Source organism: Grampus griseus, assembly GCF_964374135.1.
Source record: "Grampus griseus genome assembly, chromosome: 8".
In the NCBI taxonomy this organism is placed as follows: domain Eukaryota; kingdom Metazoa; phylum Chordata; class Mammalia; order Artiodactyla; family Delphinidae; genus Grampus; species Grampus griseus.
The window spans coordinates 44,060,137-44,078,999 of record NC_139002.1 but is presented as its reverse complement, the minus strand read 5'-3'; the positions used below and the strand labels follow the sequence as shown (position 1 = coordinate 44,078,999).

Here is an 18,863-nt window from a genome sequence, read left to right as displayed (position 1 = left end):
TATATCAATGACCAAAGTATTCAGTGGCATTAATAAACACACAACATAATGTCAGGTATTAAAGAGAAAAAGTGCCCTGGTACATTTCTAATGGAGTTTTTTTCTGATCAAAACATTATAGAATTTATGACAGGAATAAAACTAAGAAGTTAATGAGGAAGAAAGAGCTGAGAATTATTTGGTAAAAGCATTACTAAAGGACTTCCCTGGTGGTGCAGTGGTTAAGAATCCACCTGCCAATGCAGGGGCCATGGGTTCGAGCCCTGGTCCATATATATACATATATGAACACTGGGGTGCACGTATCTTTCTCAATTACTGTTTTCCTTTCCTTTGCATATATACCAGGAGTGGAATTGCTGGATCTTATGGTAGTCCTACTTTTAGTTTTTTGAGGAACCTCCATACTTTTTTCCACAGTGGCTGCACCAGTTTACGTTTCCACCAACAACGTACAAGGGTTCCCTTTTCTCCATTATGCCCACCAACATTTATTATTTGTGTTCGTTTTGATGATAGCACTCTGACAGGTGTGAGGTGATAACTAGTTGTGGTTTCAATTCACATTTTTCTGATGATTAGCAATGTTGAGCAACTTTTATGAGCCTATTGGCCATCTGAATGTCTTCTTTGGAAAAATGCTTATTCAAGTCTTCTGCCCATTTTTGTAATCCAGTTGTCTATTTGATATTGAGTTGTACGAACTGTTTATATAGTTTGAAAATTAATCCCTTACTGATCATATCATTTGCAAATATTTTCTCTCATTCAGTAGGTTGTCTTTTCATTTTGTAAATAGTTTCCTTTGCTGTGCAAAAGGCTTTAACTTTAATTAGGTCTCATTTGTTTATTTTTGCTTTTATATCTTTTGCCGTAGGAGGCAGAACCAAACAAAAATGCTATAATTTATTTGAAAGAGTGTTTTGCCTATGTTTTCTTGTAGGAGTTTTAATAATATGTATGTGTATGGTTAAGAGTGGGACTTATGAAGGAAGATTAAAGGATGACTTACTGTAGAGGTAAGGTCTCTATCATAGTTTAATAACAACCTCATACTTGGTGTATGAACACTTTATATATTTAAATCTTCAAAATTTATTTTACAGTACCAAAAACTTTATTTTGAATGCAACCTTGATAGGATTATACATGGACAGGGAGAAATGCAATGCATTGCTTCCTAAGAAAGCTAGTGGTTAGTTAAATATACTTATATTACCTGAACTTTTATGCCAGCAATTATTTATTTAAAAAATTTATATTCTTGCTGTATTATACATTTAAAGAGTCATAAATATTGAACCTTAAAAATTGTTCATATCCTTTCAAGTTAATACAGGAATGTAATCTTCCTTCTTACTTGTGGTCTTTGTAGTTGTTTTTATTAATTTAGCTAAGAAAATTTTTTTAAACACTAAGGTAAACACCACATAAAATGTTCATTTATATGCTTTTATAGTTGTAAAAAGTAAAAACATTTATTTCTGATCTGATTTTTATGATTTCTTTCCTTCTGCTAACTGGGTTTTTTTGGTTCTTCTTTCTCTAATTGCTTTAGGTGCAAGGTTAGGTTGCTTATTCGAGATGTTTCCTGTTTCTTCAGGTAGGATTGTATTGCTATAAACTTCCCTCTTAGAACTACTTTTACTGCATCCCATAGATTTTGGGTCGTTGTGTCTCCATTGTCATTTGTTTCTAGGTATTTTTTGATTTCCTCTTTGATTTCTTCAGTGATCACTTCGATATTAAGTAGTGTATTGTTTAGCCTCCATGCGTTTGTATTTTTTACAGATCTTTTCTTGTAATTGATATCTAGTCTCATAGCATTGTGGTCGGAAAAGATACTTGATATGATTTCAATTTTCTTAAATTTACCAAGGCTTGACTTGTAACCCAAGATATGATCTATCCTGGAGAATGTTCCATGAGCACTTGAGAAAAATGTGTATTCTGTTGTTTTTGGATGGAATGTCCTATAAATATCAATTAAGTCCATCTTGTTTAATGTATCATTTAAAGCTTGTGTTTCCTTATTTATTTTCATTTTGGATGATCTGTCCATTGGTGAAAGTGGCGTGTTAAAATCCCCAACTATGAATGTGTTGCTGTCGATTTCCCCTTTTATGGCTGTCAGTATTTGCCTTATGCATTGAGGTGCTCCTATTTTGAAATTAAAGATGATACAAATAGATGGAGAGATATACCATGTTCTTTGATTGGAAGAATCAACAATGTGAAAATAACTCTACTACCCAAAGCAATCTACAGATTCAATGCAATCCCTGTCAAACTACTACTAGCATTTTTCACAGACCTAGAACAAAAAATTTCACAATTTGTATGGAAACACAAAAGACCCCAAATAGCCAAAGCAACCTTGAGAACGAAAAACAGAGCTGAAGGAATCAGGCTCCCTGACTTCAGACTATACTACAAAGCTACAGGAATCAAGACAGTATGGTACTGGCACAAAAACAGAAAGATAGATCAATGGAACAGGATAGAAAGCCCAGAGATAAACCCACGCACATATGGTCACCTTATCTTTGATAAAGGAGGCAGGAATGTATAGTGGAGAAAGGACAGCCTCTTCAATAAGTGGTGCTGGGAAAACTGGACAGCTACATGTAAAAGTATGAGATTAGATCACTCCCTAACACCATACACAAAAATAAGCTCAAAATGGATTAAAGACCTAAATGTAAGGCCAGAAACTATCAAACTCTTAGAGGAAAACATAAGCAGAACACTCTATGATATAAATCACAGCAAGATCCTTTTTGACCCACCTCCTAGAGAAATGGAAATAAAAACAAACATAAACAAATGGGACCTAATGAAACTGAAAAGCTTTTGCACAGAAAAGGAAACCATAAACATGACCAAAAGACAACCCTCAGAATGGGAGAAAATATTTGCAAATGAAGCAACTGACAAAGGATTAATCTCCAAAATTTATAAGCAGCTCATGCAGCTCAACAACAAAAAAACAAACAACCCAATGCAAAAATGGGCAGAAGACCTAAATAGACATTTCTCCAAAGAAGATATACAGACTGCTAACAAACACATGAAAGAATGCTCAACTTCATTAATCATTAGAGAAATGCAAATCAAAACTACAATGAGATATCACCTCACACCAGTCAGAATGGCCATCATCAAAAAATCTAGAAACAATAAATGCTGGAGAGGGTGTGGAGAAAAGGGAACCCTCTTGTACTGCTGGTGGGAATGTAAATTGATACAGCCACTGTGGAGAACAGTATGGAGGTTCCTTAAAAAACTACAAATAGAACTACCATATGACCCAGCAATCCCACTACTGGGCATATACCCTGAGAAAACCATAATTCAAAAAGAGTCATGTACTAAAATGTTCATTGCAGCTCTATTTACAATAGCCCGGAGATGGAAACAACCTAAGTGCCCATCATCAGATGAATGGATAAAGAAGATGTGGCACATATATACAATGGAATATTACTCAGCCATAAAAAGAAACGAAATTGAGCTATTTGTAATGAGGTGGATAGACCTAGAGTCTGTCATACAGAGTGAAGTAAGTCAGAAAGAGAAAGACAAATACCGTATGCTAACACATATATATGGAGTCTAAGAAAAAAAATGTCATGAAGAACCTAGGGGTAAGACAGGAATAAAGACACAGACCTACTAGAGAATGGACTTGAGGATATGGGAAGGGGGAAGGGTAAGCTGTGACAAAGCGAGAGAGAGGCATGGACATATATACACTACCAAACGTAAGGTAGATAGCTAGTGGGAAGCAGCTGCATAGCACAGGGAGATCAGCTCGGTGCTTTGTGTCCGCCTGGAGGGGTGGGATAGGGAGGGTGGGAGGGAGGGAGACGCAAGAGGGAAGAGATATGGGAACATATGTATATGTATATCTGATTCACTTTGTTATAAAGCAGAAACTAACACACCATTGTAAAGCAATTATACTCCAATAATTATAATTATACTCCAACATTGTAATAATTATACTCCAACATTGTTATACTCCAACATTGTAAAGCAATTATACTCCAGATGTAAAAAAAAAAGACTGTCAAATAAAAGAATAAATAAATTAAATAATTTATTAAATTATTAATAAATTAATTAAAATATATTAATTAATTAAAAAATAAAAGATATCAACTTAAAATTAAAAATAATAGTGATAAAAACATTAATTTCGGGAAAAAATAAAAATAAAAGAATAAAAGTCCACATGTCAAAAATAAATAAAGAAAGAAAGAAAAATAGTCTAAGGGCCCCCAAATCTGTAATTTGTAGAAAAAAGGATATTAGATAACCATGGTTAATAACATTCATAAAGGGCATGGAAAATATGGGAAAATGTTCTCTTTACAATGCTAAGTTAAAAGATGTAAACAAAAAATACAAAATTATGTATAACTAGTTTTAAAATTGGTTATAACTAGTTATTAACACTGTGCATGAGAAAGATAAAAAGAAATAAAAATGTTTTATTTCTGTTGCATTGTTAATGACCTTTCAAATTATTGTTTTCTTTTCCAAATGTTAAATAATATCTATGTATTACTTTTGTATTTGGAAATAATGTATGTTTTTAAATATATCATTTGTGCCCTCCTTATTTTCACTTAGTATCATTTAGGTTGTTTTTAGACACCAGAATGAGAGGATAGGCATACTTCAAAGTGCAAATGTAACCCAAGGAGTTACATTTGAACCCATCACTAGGCCAAAATAAAAAATTATTATAATAACAAAATTAGTATTAACAGATGGTATTTATTGACTGCCTACTATGAACTACACACCATAAATAAGTGTTTTATATATTTTAAAAGGCTCATATAATTTACACAATAGATAGCTGATGTAGGTCAACCATTATTCTCATTTTCTGTGACTCAGTTTCCTCATCTATAAAACTGAGATAATAATGGTACTACCTCATAAGACTGATGTATTAAATGAATCCATGTACGTACAAATACTCAGAAAAGTGCCTGGACACCTGGTGAATGCCCTGCAACTGTTCTCTATCATCATCATCACCATCAATATCGGCAATCATTGAACAACTGATGAAGCTGAGATTTACAGAGGTTAAGTAACTTTCTCAAATTTTGGTCCCTTTAACCACAGAGCCTAAGCCCTTAAACTCAATGATAAAAGCAGTAAATAAATAAACTTTCAATTATGATGAAAAGACAGCTGCTTGTAAAACTGAGTGTCTTTAAAATAAAAATTCTCTGAATATTAAGCTTACTTTCCAACTGGTGTCCTGGCACCAGGAGCTCTGAGACCTTAGACGAGTTACTTAAATTTCTAAAACCTGAGTTTCTCTTTTCAAAAACTGACGTTGAAAAAAGAACGCAAAATAACAACAGCCAAGATTTTTTGAACTGTTATTGTTACAGTTAATGTTACTGTTTTTATCGTGGTGAAAATATCATTAATGAAGTCTTTGATTAGCATCTAATTGTCACAGTACTGTACTCAATATTTTGTAAAAGCATAGTTCAAGCTTATAGATCTTGGCACACGGTGAGTGTTCAATTAATATTTAATTAATTAATATATCAGGCAGCTTTAGATTTACAAAGTGCATTAACTGATTATTCAATTGACCATCATAACAAAACATGAGTAGAGAAAGGGCAGATATAGCCTTCTGACATCTTGCAAATGAGGATCCGTGTATTCAGAAAGGTTCAATGAACCGTCCAAGGTCATCCCAAAGTGGGAAATCAAATATGGTCTCTGGATTAATTCCAAGATTAATGCTCTTTCCACTGATCTCAAAACCAATTCTTCGATGCGCTACCTGGATCAAAAGTCAAGTTTTCCATATTCAAATTCAGTCACTTCAGCATGAGTTTCTGCTCTTCTTCAGGAATGGGTAAGTCTTATTTCAGTTGCCTTTCATCAGAAATTTGTACAATTTCTGAAAGTATACTCATGGCTACTTTATTGTATATTAAAAGCTTGAGAGCTTATTTTTCTTCTTCATGTTTCTAAATGATATTCTTTTTTTCTACTGATGGAACAAATGTTACACTCTCCCCAGCCTCTTGAAACCTTCTAATCAGATGCAATAATTTGCCCAAAGGCACGTAATAGACTCTGAGGCTAGAAGAGAAATTTCCTGACAAGTAAACCCAAATCACTATTCCCTATAGTCATAAAGTAACACAGCCTCCTTCAAGGAAGGCGTTTTTCAAGTAAGTGAAACCAATTCAGTACAATCATTAATTCTACTGATTACTCAAAAGAACTTGAAACATTTTAGAAGAGTTTAAGACTCAGAAAAGACTCAGAGAAGAGGGAGAGGTTTGAGAATTTCAAGAAAGAAGCAGATACCAAGTAACATCAAAACCAGAGATAGGTTTGAGATTATGAATAATTTCAACCAAAGAATGTTAAGTTTGTACCAAGAAAAATGTAGTATGATTAAAAGGGAGAAAAAGTGTTTTAAGTTTTCCTAGGGTTCCACATAAATAATTAGGTAATTTTCAGAAGTCTAAAATTCAAAAAAAGAAATTATCTCAATTTTGTTAAACAAGCCAGAGAATGTCTTAATTACTAGTGACAATGTATTTTATAATTTATTGTTTGAGGTTGCCTGCTATATCCATTAGTGAGGGAGATTAAAATCTTTCCTTTTCATAAAAAAAAATATTTTATTGGCACCTAAATCAGGCTTCCTATCTTGAATGGAACAGAAACTTCATACTAGTCCAGGGGGCATTAAACAGTATAAACAAAAGCATAACTAGGTCACCTGTAACGCTTCACATGGCTCCCCTCAATTCCAGAATATTAAGCACAAGGCAAGTATAAAACCATATTGTGTTAAACAAAAGGATGACACACTGCTTCTTTCTTTTTCTTATCGTTTTTTTCTTCCAACAGAGATATCCATCGCTATTCACCTTAGTCATGTAAACATCCTGCTTCTAGGAGCACATATCTCACTTGTATTATTTGGTAAGGACTGGTAAGTGGAGATTGTTTTGAGAAAAAAATCTTTAAACTCTCTATAATTTTCCAAATTACACTTAATAAAGACTTCTTTCTTTCAGTCTAGTTGCTTAATACAGTCATCCCTTGCCATACAGGTGTCACTTTATGGGTTCCTGCTTACACATAACCCTATTCTTTCTATAAAGGTACATTTTATATTAGTACGAGACCAGGGCTTGGTATGCATCTGAGAAAAGCCATGTGCTGACAAGTGCTTCCATCTTACTTTTTTCATAGTGTGTACAACAGAGTCTAGCACATAACATATTCCCAATAAATGTTTAAACTAATGAGTAAATTAATTTACTTGTTGTAGCATCACATGGACCTCAAGTCCTATTAGGTATGCTTTTATATACTACATAGTTGTATTGAAACATACTGCACTTTGTCAAAAGTCTATAATATATTTTGTGTAAAATTTTCTCTCAAATCATCAAAAATGTTGCTACCAGTTTTCAATTATTTTTATAATTTCATGCAATTCAGCAAATGAAAGTACTTCCAAACCGCCAAATAATTTGGAATTTTCTCATTTTATTAGTTATCAATAACAGTTTACTGTTATCAATTATATATAAATATAAATTTATGTAATTAATATTGCCAGCTTGATTCTTCAGCATATATTTTTTAATAAAACCTAAAGTTTCAACATTAAATGTAAGGAAAATTAATTATTGTTTATATTCTCAGGCTGAACAAAAAGTGAGAATTAATTATGCTCATGTAATAAGGGATGAGTGTACTAACTTGGGAACTGAAAACAATCAAATTAAATTTCATTACAAATAATATAGCCAGATAGCTTGTTTAATTTTTTTCAGTGTCTTGATATAGTTTTTCCTCTCTTTTCTCAATTTACTTCAATAAAACATATTATCAGCTTCATTTTCAATTTAAAATTTTTCAAATTCCATGAAATTGAAATTAAACTAACACGATACTTCAATATGTCTTACTTATATATTTCTCCAGCTTCTCTAAGGGATAAAAAGCCACCATATGACAATGCAATAATACAGTTTTCCTTAATAAAAAATGGCCCTCTACTCTCATAAAGGAGAATCAAGGCTTGAAATCCTAACCCACATCTGGTGAAAAGCAGATATAGAACTTTGGAAAAGAAGTTATATAACCAAAGAAATATGAAGAAGGTTTATGAAGAAATTGTCAAAGACACAAATACTTGTTTTTAGAGTCCTTGAGAAAAGGACCAAAGACATACCCTTTTTATTCTATTTATATTCTATCTACTTTTCATTGTAGCTATGGGTAGGGCTGACTTTCAGATAATATTAATAATAATACACTAATGATAGCATAAACATCTATACCTTGATACCACTTCATAGATTATAAAAAACAGATAATTTCTGATAACACATTAAATAATTGATGAATAAGTTATTATTACTGTCATTGTTATATCTGAGCTATAATGATGTGTAAGAGAGCATCAGTTTTGTTTTCAAACTAGTATAGCTATTAAATATAGACTGGTTTATTTCCAAGGTCCATATTATATCCTTTTGTCTTTAAACTCAAGCCTATGGAATGCCTCAATGTGCTACAACTTTGCTTGCATTAACAAAGTTGCAGTTACTGACTAGTGAAGGGGCTGGAGCATGTCCAATTTGAAATTTACAAAGAAGTTATATAACCATTGGGCAAAATTATTTTTTTTACTACAAAAGATATTCATGCTTTTTATAAAAGTGACAATTCAGAAGTGCTTAAAGTACAGCACTAATTTTCCATCTTCAACCTCCTGTTTCCACACCCCCTTCCCCTCCTGACACACACTGAAGATTATGGTGTTAACAGTCTAGCAGCTCTGGGACTTTCCAGACCTTGTTCATTTTACTACACCATAATGCATCTCAGCAGTTGGAGGAGAGGTGGTGGGATCTAGTTATAATTGTTCCAAAGCACTAAGCATCCTATGTTGTAATATATGATTACAGACTCAATTTTCAAAAGGAAAATTGGGAAGAATCTAAAACTCACTACGTTTACTGGTCACTTTCCTGGCTAATTTTGCATTTCATTCAATAATCAATTTTAAATAAGCAAAGCCAAACTGAAACATTACTGATGGGTTTTTCTTCATGTCCAAGATAAGGCAAGGCGAGTCCGTGGCAGGCTAATTTAGAAGGTACTTATTGAACACTTTGTGCCAAATTTAACAATAACTGCTTTCTATTTACTTTTTACAACTGTCTTATGGGGCAGGTATTATTATCTCAGTTTAATAATGATGAAATTATATTAACTTACTTGTGCAAAGTCCCTCTAACTAGCAAGGATATTAATGAGGATTTTCATTCAAACCTGCCTGTGTTCATACTACTACTTAAAGTGATTCCAAAGGGTTAAGAAACTAAATTCCTGAGATGTCCATGTCTTTGCAACAAACTGAATTTAAGGTCATGACTCCACTGTAGCTTGCCTATTTTATGAAACAACTTTTACTTCTAAAAGCGCTGTCTCACGTCTTACCTCACTTTATTTTACTAATGGTATTTGGCCTGATCTTCGCGTTCTAAAGAGACCTTAAATTTAGACTTGACTATATTATCAAATGAAAAGACATATAATCATTGGAAACTCAGAACACTGAAATAAGACTGTTACTTTATATGTAAAGTATATATAAAGTTACTTTATATGTACTTGTGCTTTATTACACACCACATCACATGGTGCATCATGACTTATTCTATATAACCAAGGAATCACCTTATAAATAGCGTAACTACATCACATTGTATTTTAATGTGTTTATGTGTATGCATGTGTTGGAGGGGGTTAGATGTGCTAATGTGTTATATATAAACTTTTAATACCAAAATTATATAATACCTTTCGGCATTTATTTCTTAATATACTGGATTGGGATACTCAAACAATAAAATGTTCCTATGCTTGTCTTGATCTCTGATAAAAACTAGGGCTGAGAACTTGCCTTCAACCTCCTGTACTAGAGTCCTCGACACTGTCCTATATTGACACTTAGGCCATTTATCATTAACCATGTATGAATTATTTTTATTTTGCTCAAAGTCTCTACCATTTCCCACCATGGATACTTTGGAATTCTTGCTTGTTCTTAATAACAAGGCTTAAGATCCACCCATCTAGGAGAGACAAACCAAATGACATTGTCACAGAAGCATAAACCTTTGTATGTGACTTGCATTTCTCTAAAAAATAAAAAAATTGACAATGTTAAAGAGAAAAGTAGAGTAAGTTGCTTTTAAGCTTATTTTTTAGCTGTAAGACATAGTAAGAAAAACACTGTAAATGGTAACTGTAGTACACATATGGCTATATGCAACTAAAATAAAAATTTACAGAGCAATATCTACTCTTACTATCATGTAATATACTGATATTTATATTCTCCTCTATCCTATTTTATTCTACTGTATACTAACTGCTGGTCTCAGGCCACTAAATTGGTTTCACAATTAATTCATGGGTTGTGATGTAATTTTTGAAGCAACACTGACTAGATATTCTCTCATTTTAAAAGATCCTTTGTGTATGTGTGAAAAATGATGCATAAAATGCATACCTGGGGCACGATCTCTGGGTTTAAAGTCCTCTGAGATAAACATATCTGACTATCATATCTCTTGCCAAAAAGTATCCTCAATTCAACATTTGGTTAAATTGAGAAGTCTTTCTGGAGTATTTGCAAATGTGCCAAGATGAGATTTTATAACTCCTAGTTCTGACGAATTCCAAAGAAGTTTTTTATACATAAGGCTACAGCATTTAACAATATGTCTTCCTGCTCTTAAAAACTTGGTACCATACGGCTTCCTCCCATAATTGGCATCTGAAGGATGGATTGTGGCGTCTGCAATGGAGATGAGAATAGAAACAACCTACAGTCTGTACTCATCAACAGGCTCACAAAAAGGTCTTCTATGAGGTTAACTTGTTGCCACATGCCTCCTCCTTAATTTATTTTCTTTTTACTGTAATTAAATCTTTCCATGGGAACAAGGAATGGTGTTGCTTTCAAAGCCAGATAAAAAGACACATGAAATATGCTCAAAAGATATTCTCAGAAGGGAAACGAATAGTGTCTTCTTATTTCCTATGGAGGGAAGAGAATCAATAGATGTGCATTCTACTTCTCCTTGAAGCCACAACTACCCCAGTACACAGGAAGGGAGTTTGGACTTCTAATTAAAAAGAGTTGGCCTTGGGTTCAATTTTTGCTCTGTCGCTAAGTAGCTACAGTATTATGCGAAAAAAATCACTTTCTCTTTCCATACCTGTTCTCTAACTTAAAAAATGGTAACTTTATCAGACTGTGTTATGGGATAAATGAATCAAGTAGAAAATTAATGACATATAGTATAAACGACCATGTTTTAACACACAGAATAATAGAATCTCAATTAAACAACATTTGGTTGTCAGGAAAGGGAGTTACCAAAAGGACAAATAATCCAACTCCCTCATCTCCCAGCTGAGGTTTAAATTCATTTTTCCAGATCCCTCCACGTGGTTATGTATACCAGGCTTGTGCACAGGAGTTACCAAGAATTTAACTCACTACCTCCTAAGAGAGGCAATTCTTTCACTGAATGTGGAAACAAAATTTTGGACAGGAATCTTGAGTTGTGAGACCCAACTTTGTTAACAATCATGTACAAGTAAGGCCAAATTACTTGTCCATACTGTTTCCTCAAATGTAAGATAAAGGAGTTATTAAATGCTTACCTAAGACACTTCACACTGTTAACACAGTGTTAACATTCTATAGAGCTAACAGTAGTTTTTGTGTCTGAATTATCATCATGACCATCTGAAAAGTCATCTCAACTCTCAACACTATTCAACCCCTGAAGAAACAAAATGAAATCCCCTTAAAAAGTACTCAGTAGTGCCCATACTGACATTTCTCATCCTTCCAAACTAAATTGTTATCTCGATATAATCACAGTTAGTAGAAAAGGTGTGATGGAAAAAGTGCGTTCCCACTTTTTAGAAGGTAAACTAAACACATAGACTATGAATCACATTCAAGGTCTTTCAACCAAACCTTGTTATCAACTTTTTAAATAACTGATGGAAAAACCGTATCATAACCTGAAAGTTAGACGATATTTTAATGATGTCACATTACTAGTACCACTTACTGGTACATTTTTCCCCCAGAGCATCACTGAGATGTTTTTTTGGCTAGAAAAAATTAGCATTCCTTTATCATTAGGTGGAAGTAACAAATTCAAGAACCAGTGCAAACACAAAAGGGAGTTGGGTGTGAAAAGCATTTTACAATTAATCAAGGGAGGCATTTTGGCATCTCATTTTTATAAAGAGGCAAAACTGTGAAAAATTACAAGTGCCTGCTACAGATCCACAAGCTATATATTCATTAAGTGTGAGCTGGATACTACTTTAACACAAATACACTCATTCACCAAATAGTCTTTGAGCCCCTACTATGTGCTGGGCACTCTGACAGGCCCTGGGCAGGTACAGTGGAGTTTCAACTAAAGCCAGCAAAAACTGTGAAGTGTGAAAATCCTGTACGTCATCCATAAAGCACAGTATGTATGGTTTGTGCCAACTGGTAATTCCTTTCCTCAATGAAACTGAGCTGTATCAAGAGGAAGCATGTAATAATGGAATATATGCAAGTGTCTGACTACTTAAAGCATCCAAACTTTCAGGAAGTTATCAAACCTCTAGCTTTGAACCAGAAGTATGGGTAAAGCATTTTAAATGTTCTTTCTTGCCCACAGCAATTATTCCATTGAAATCTCAATAATATTAATGCACGTTAATACATTTATCTTGTTTTGATTTTGAAGTTTAAACATTGTCGTAGTATCCTATTTGGGAGGGGCAGTTCAAGTTTAGTCATTGGGATGAAAACGCTTATCCTGGACTCTACCTTGAAGGTATTTATTATTGCACATGAATTTGTGGTTAGGTAGGTAATGTTTATAGTTTCAGTTAGGATATATTGTATGATTGAAATTGACTGTGGGTCAGGAAGGCAACCGTGTGGCTCTTCACTGGGTGCTCTCACATAGTTGAGGTCAAGTGGCCTAAGACGGCCTCATCTGGAAAACCTGGCAGCACTCATCCTTCACAAGGTGATGACAGGGTTCTAAGACAGATAGACTAGGAAAAAAGTCTTCATTTCCACCAAGTTCTATTGACCAAAGCAGTCACATGGCTAGTGCCGCATGAGAGTGGAAGGGAACTATTAAGTTACAAAGCAAAGGGGTCATCAATGAAAATCATCAGAGCCAAAGCAATGGATCTGCCACACCCCTAAACAGGCAAGCACCATAGACTCTGTACTGTCATGGGCACATGTACCAAGGTTTCCCAATGTATGGAGGCAAAGGACCCCTTAAATTTTCTTAGAGCAGAGACAGTGGCAACTGGACTGTCTCCTTTACAAAGAATACAGTTTTTTCTTCTCAGTTACTGCACGCTCCTTTCACAGCTGCAGAGCTAGAGTGGTTTGTATTTTTTTCTTTTTTTGTTTTCATACATTTAATCTCCTTGCCTTGAAGGCCTGGACAATATGTGTGCCTAATATAACAAGCCACCATAAATATATAGTCCTGTAGCCTACGGAAAAACATAAACCAAGGAAATGCAAGTGGAGGAGATTAACCTTGAAGCTGAAACCCAAGGCTTCTTGTGCTTGTGCTCTCCTCTGAAATTCTGCGATGCCACACACGTTCTCAAAGGAACATCTTGTGTTAGCTGCCAAGAGGACTGAGAGACAAAGTACTGCACGTTTAGGTATAATGTAAATGGGCAACGTGGGGGAACAAAAAGCTTTTTTGAAAATAAGACAATGTCTTTTTATAGACCTCAATGCCTGTGTGAAAGCATTTGGAAATTTCCATACTCTTCAAGAAAGAAGAATATCAACTGAGTGAAAAAAGGTAATTATACAGACATGGGCGTAAGTTTGAGATACTCAGGTAGGATGATCTAGGGCTAAAGAGAACTGTCCCAATCCAGCCATAGAAAGAGGCTCAGGTGAGAACTGGTATTGTCATTTCATGGGAAGTCCCGCAGGGGCTTCCTGAAGGGCCAGACAACAGAAACCCAGGCATCACCTTGGGGACTTCCACAGTACCCAGCAGAGCTGTATCTTGTTACTCAAGCACTTTTCTGATCCTGGAGGTAAATTTTACCTTGTAAAACTTCCTACTCCACTGCTCCTATGCCGATAAATTTTAAGACAAAATACCATGTAACCTCACTAGCCACTTACTCGCTGAGGATCCAAGCAATATAAATACCCTTTGATTAAACCACATAAAACAATAAACCAAAAAGCATTTCTTCCAGTCTTCAATGTTTGTATTCAAAGTTTGTTCTCTCCTAAATTCTGGTGGTACCTTCCAAATATTTTGCCCAAATTTGTCAATAAAATTTCTATTGGCCTATTTTTGAAAAAATAATTAAATTTGCCTGAATTTGGCAATAAGTTTTTACTGACTTTTCTTGCCCACAAATAGAATATTTTCTCTTAATTATTATGTTGCAATAGGTAGTCTATGCTTGTAATACACAACTTCAAATATTTGCATGTAGAAATTATATAAAAGAAAGTCTCTTCCATTCCACCTTATTCCTTAACTCCTTAGAATTCCTACCCAGAAGGAGCAACTGTTATCAGTTTTGCTCTTCTCTGAGAACAATTCTATGAATATTCAATCAAATGATTTTTACAAACTCCATTTTATACAAATAACATACCATTTACATAGAACTGTGCTTTGCTTTTTTCACTTAAAATGATCTTGGAGATCATTATGATCTCATTACCTACAGAGTGTCTCATAAATTTTAATAGCTACCTAATAATATACTTTACGGATGCATTATAATTTATTTTATTGTATCACTCAGTATAGGGATATAATTAGGTTGGAAAAAACATTAAATTAGTAAGAGTCAAAGGTCATGATGATGAGTTTCTCTTTGAACACAATCTTGGATTAGCATCTCCTACAGACTGATCAAGGCCTACTCTTCTGAAGCTAGATGGAAGTTCCTAATGAAATTTATGATTGATCTGAGGTAAACCAAACATAGCTTCATCCTTGGTCTCTTGCAAACATGTTTTTTTACTTTCTCACCTTCTCATATTTCCTCATGCCCTTTACTGGAATCCCATGCCTTCTTAATTTTCACCAGTTGTCAGTATTCTTCCTATTAAAATTCCACTGTCAAATTCATTTCCTTCTCTAAGACTTCCACCATGGCCTCCATCACCATAGAGCAGGATGTGATTTTTTTCTCCTTCAATTTACTTGAGAAACATTTGTAACTCCGTGTCATCTTGAATTATGGTTATGGAAGTATTAGTGCGTGCTCCATCTCCTTTGCCAGACTGCTTGCCCATTGAGGGTGGTAATGTACAAAACATAGGGCTGTCCTTCACAGGACTATTAGAGCCTTTTGTATATTTTGACTTAATAAATATGTGCTGCATAAATATATATCCTCTGGGTGTGATTCTATTGGATTCTGCTGAATTAGAATAGGGCACTGAATTAGCAGTTAGTAGCTGTGAGCCCTCCTTCTGCCTCTGAAGTTGCTATCAGGTAGTTATTGGATGAAGTATATAGACTCTTAAAACATTCGTATTTTAAAAATGGAATAAAATATTTGGACTATGTAGATCACTGCTTGTTGTGAGAATCAAATGAAATAGTGGTTTTATAAGAAAACTCTCAGCATTAGGAAAAAAAATCAAAGGTCTCCTAGTCCAATGACCTATCCATTGATCAAAATCTCTATATATCAACATCTTTGTACGTAAACCATAAACTTATGTATGAAAATTTCCAGAGGCATAGAAGTATCAATCCAGTATAGAAGGCCATTTTATGTTTGTGCAGCTCTGAATATTGTTAAGAGTGGCCATACAGTGAAATCCATGTTATGTCACTTGATAATGAAAAGTTTGCTATATCTAATTGGTGACAGGCTCCCAATCTCTGAAGTAGTCTTACTCTGGTCATTTCATTAATTTCCCAATAACTCAATCCCACTTTTACAAGATTAGATTGTTTGGAACACAGTGACAGTGTTATTACAGAATTTTAAAATCTCAACTGAGATTTGAACCTCACGAACATTCAAATCTCAGCTCTTTCACTTAATTCTTGACGTTAGGCATGTGGCTTATATTTTCTATGCTTCAGTTCCCTCATTTGTAAAGTGGGGATCAAAACGTAATCTATCTCATAGGTTTGTTTGTTTGAGTACTATCAATAAATATCTTTATAGAATATATATATGAAAAAAACCTTTTCATAGTGCCTCAGTAGTTGATAGCTATAATTAACTTTCAATGTTATTCTCCGGTCTATTGATCCAACAGAAATGACTTTGTATAATGTAACAATGTGTCCATATTGGCTATATTGGATGAAATATACTTACACAAGAGATTAAATGATCTGAATATATTATGATTTGATTTTATTTTAAGAAATAAAAAATTTTTAAAAACAGAAAAAAATTCATTAATTAAAAAAATAAAGTAAAAATCTCAACTAATCCTAACAATGATCTAATGAGCTATACAAAGTCTTGTGTACTTTCTTCGTTATACTGTAGTGTTTAGCATAGGCAGTATGCTGTCCTAGAAAGAGTGCTACATAATGAGTAAGCCTCACAATGTGGGTATCTTAACCTCTGTAGGTGAAATCAAACCTATCCCAAACAGCGTTGGTTGAGAACTAACAAATAATGTATAAAACGCATTTGAAAAGCACCATCAACAATAATCAGGGCTGATACTATTATTATCTGGTATAGAACCTCAGTCATATTTTCCTTCCTCACTATGATTTCCACATAAAGAAGCAATAAATTTCAAAGCAAACTAATGCTGAATTATTAAAACTTATACTTCCTGAGAATGTCCTATACAAGGATAGAACTAATTCATACACATCTCCATTTCAGATTTAACGATACACTCTACTGAAAAATAGTTGTAAGACTAAACCGTTTGGTAATTTTCTATTACAACATACCTGGGCCAGAACTGGCTGCCTGCAGGCCTTACGTGTATGTATGTGTACCTCCCTTTAACTATCAGAAACTCTCAGGTACTCAGAGCAAACTTACAGTGTTAAAACGTAAGGAGTTCAAAGGAGATCTAGAAATCTTAAAAATCCCTATCATTTTTATAGAAGATGTACAAATAATGTAACACGTAAACCAAAAAAAAGTATCCATTTTGCCAACTGATGGTCGCATAATCACTCATGTTAGCTTATATCTATTTTGCTCTAGACATCTGTCATCCCGTCCCTTCTTATATAAGTGGTATAACTGAGCCACTCAAAAGATCTCAAATAATTAGGACAATTTTAGCCCTCCAAAACTTGCAAGTTTAACTGGGAAGCTATCAGGTGCACAAGACATACTCGGTGTAAAGAAAACTTACCTTCTGTGTGCACCGCTGATACATAGGTCCAGTTGTACCTCTTCACTATGTCCACCATGGCCCGTGCCTGCTGGGCATCTGAAGGCACGACCCTCATGAAGTACTTGAACAGAGTTTTGTCGCTCAGATCCATGCTTGTTGCCGAGTAAGCAATTTGAGGTATGTTGAAAAGCTGGAGCAAGTTCTGGACCTGAATGGCCACAGAACTGGAGCCAGGCCCGATGACCCCGACTATGGGCTTCTTGGAGCGGAAGGAAGAGGAAGAGCCATCCACACAGCGCACCAAGCCTTCTTCTTCTTCGGAAGAAATGAGGGAGTCCCTTATAAACTCAATGCTCTGCTCTAGGGCCACGGCCGAATGCCAGCAGGAGTCCCTGATCTCGCAGCCCAGGGTGATGTTGGGCAAGAGCGTGGGGTCTGAGTTGATCCTTTCCAGGGTGTGCAGCATGGCCTCCACCCTCTGAATGCCATACTGTTCACGAACTGCCCCACACTTCCGCTCATGAACTTTGTCCACAGTGGGCTGGTGGTGGACAGAAAAGAGAGCCCCGATAATGATGTCACCAGGCATGTGAGCCACCACCCTCCTCTCACTGGACTGTGCGCTCCCACGGACATCTTCTTTCAAAAGCAGGACTGACAGGATCAACAGAAGGACCATTTTAGGAAAGGAGTTCAAGCTAATAAAGACAGCATGGTGGGGAAAATTTAGGCGAGTTCTGAGAGAGAGAATCCGGTGATGTCCTATGGTGAGCCGCAAACCAAAAAATCAGCCAGTGATTTAGATGTGCTCTCTAAAGGACCACCATGTCCCCAGGGACCATTTAGTTAGATGCATCCATATGTGATCACGATCTTCAAAACCTGGGGAAAAAAAATAGAATGGGGATTTAGCAATGTAAGTGCAACCGGATTGGGAAGCTCGAACAGTCTATGCTAATAGAGAAAGAGAGGTCTTTCTGATGTAGGTAACTTGAGAAAAAGAATCCAAAAATCTTTCTGACTCTTTGCCTGTCTCCTTTGTGATTCTGTGATTGGATAAAAGCAGCTGATACAGCTTCTTGATCCTACCTGGCTTAGGTTAATATTTTTTTCATTTGCTCATCTGGAGTACACAAAACCAAATCTCATGTGTGGGAGGCCCAACTATACTCTGACACAAAGGTGAGGGTAAGCACCTAAAAGAAGTATGCCATGAACAGAAATCTTCAAAAAAACCCAAATATTAGACATTGGTGATCCCAATAATAACGACGGTATTTTTGTGTGTTTGTTTTAGAAATGCTCTTTGTGTCCTTCCAAATTTTCAGCATTAAGCATGTACTGATTACGCAATGAAAAAATAAAGTTACTTTAAAAAAAAGCC

At 35.0% G+C, this 18,863-nt stretch overlaps 1 protein-coding gene across 2 annotated transcripts in view; it reads right to left on the bottom strand.

Annotated features, from left to right (window-relative positions):
* The window catches only part of GRM5 (glutamate metabotropic receptor 5), a gene marked incomplete at both ends in the record, with an annotated part of 539,059 nt that extends 520,889 nt beyond the window's left edge, over positions 1-18,170 (bottom strand). The window contains one exon of one of the 2 annotated variants that reach the window (XM_082659930.1): positions 17,498-18,170. In XM_082659930.1, the coding sequence (XP_082516056.1) occupies positions 17,498-18,158 (661 nt within the window). The remainder of the gene's footprint in view (positions 1-17,497) is intronic. The other variant, XM_082659929.1, reaches the window with a different exon arrangement.
* Between the last annotated feature and the right edge of the window lie 693 nt (positions 18,171-18,863).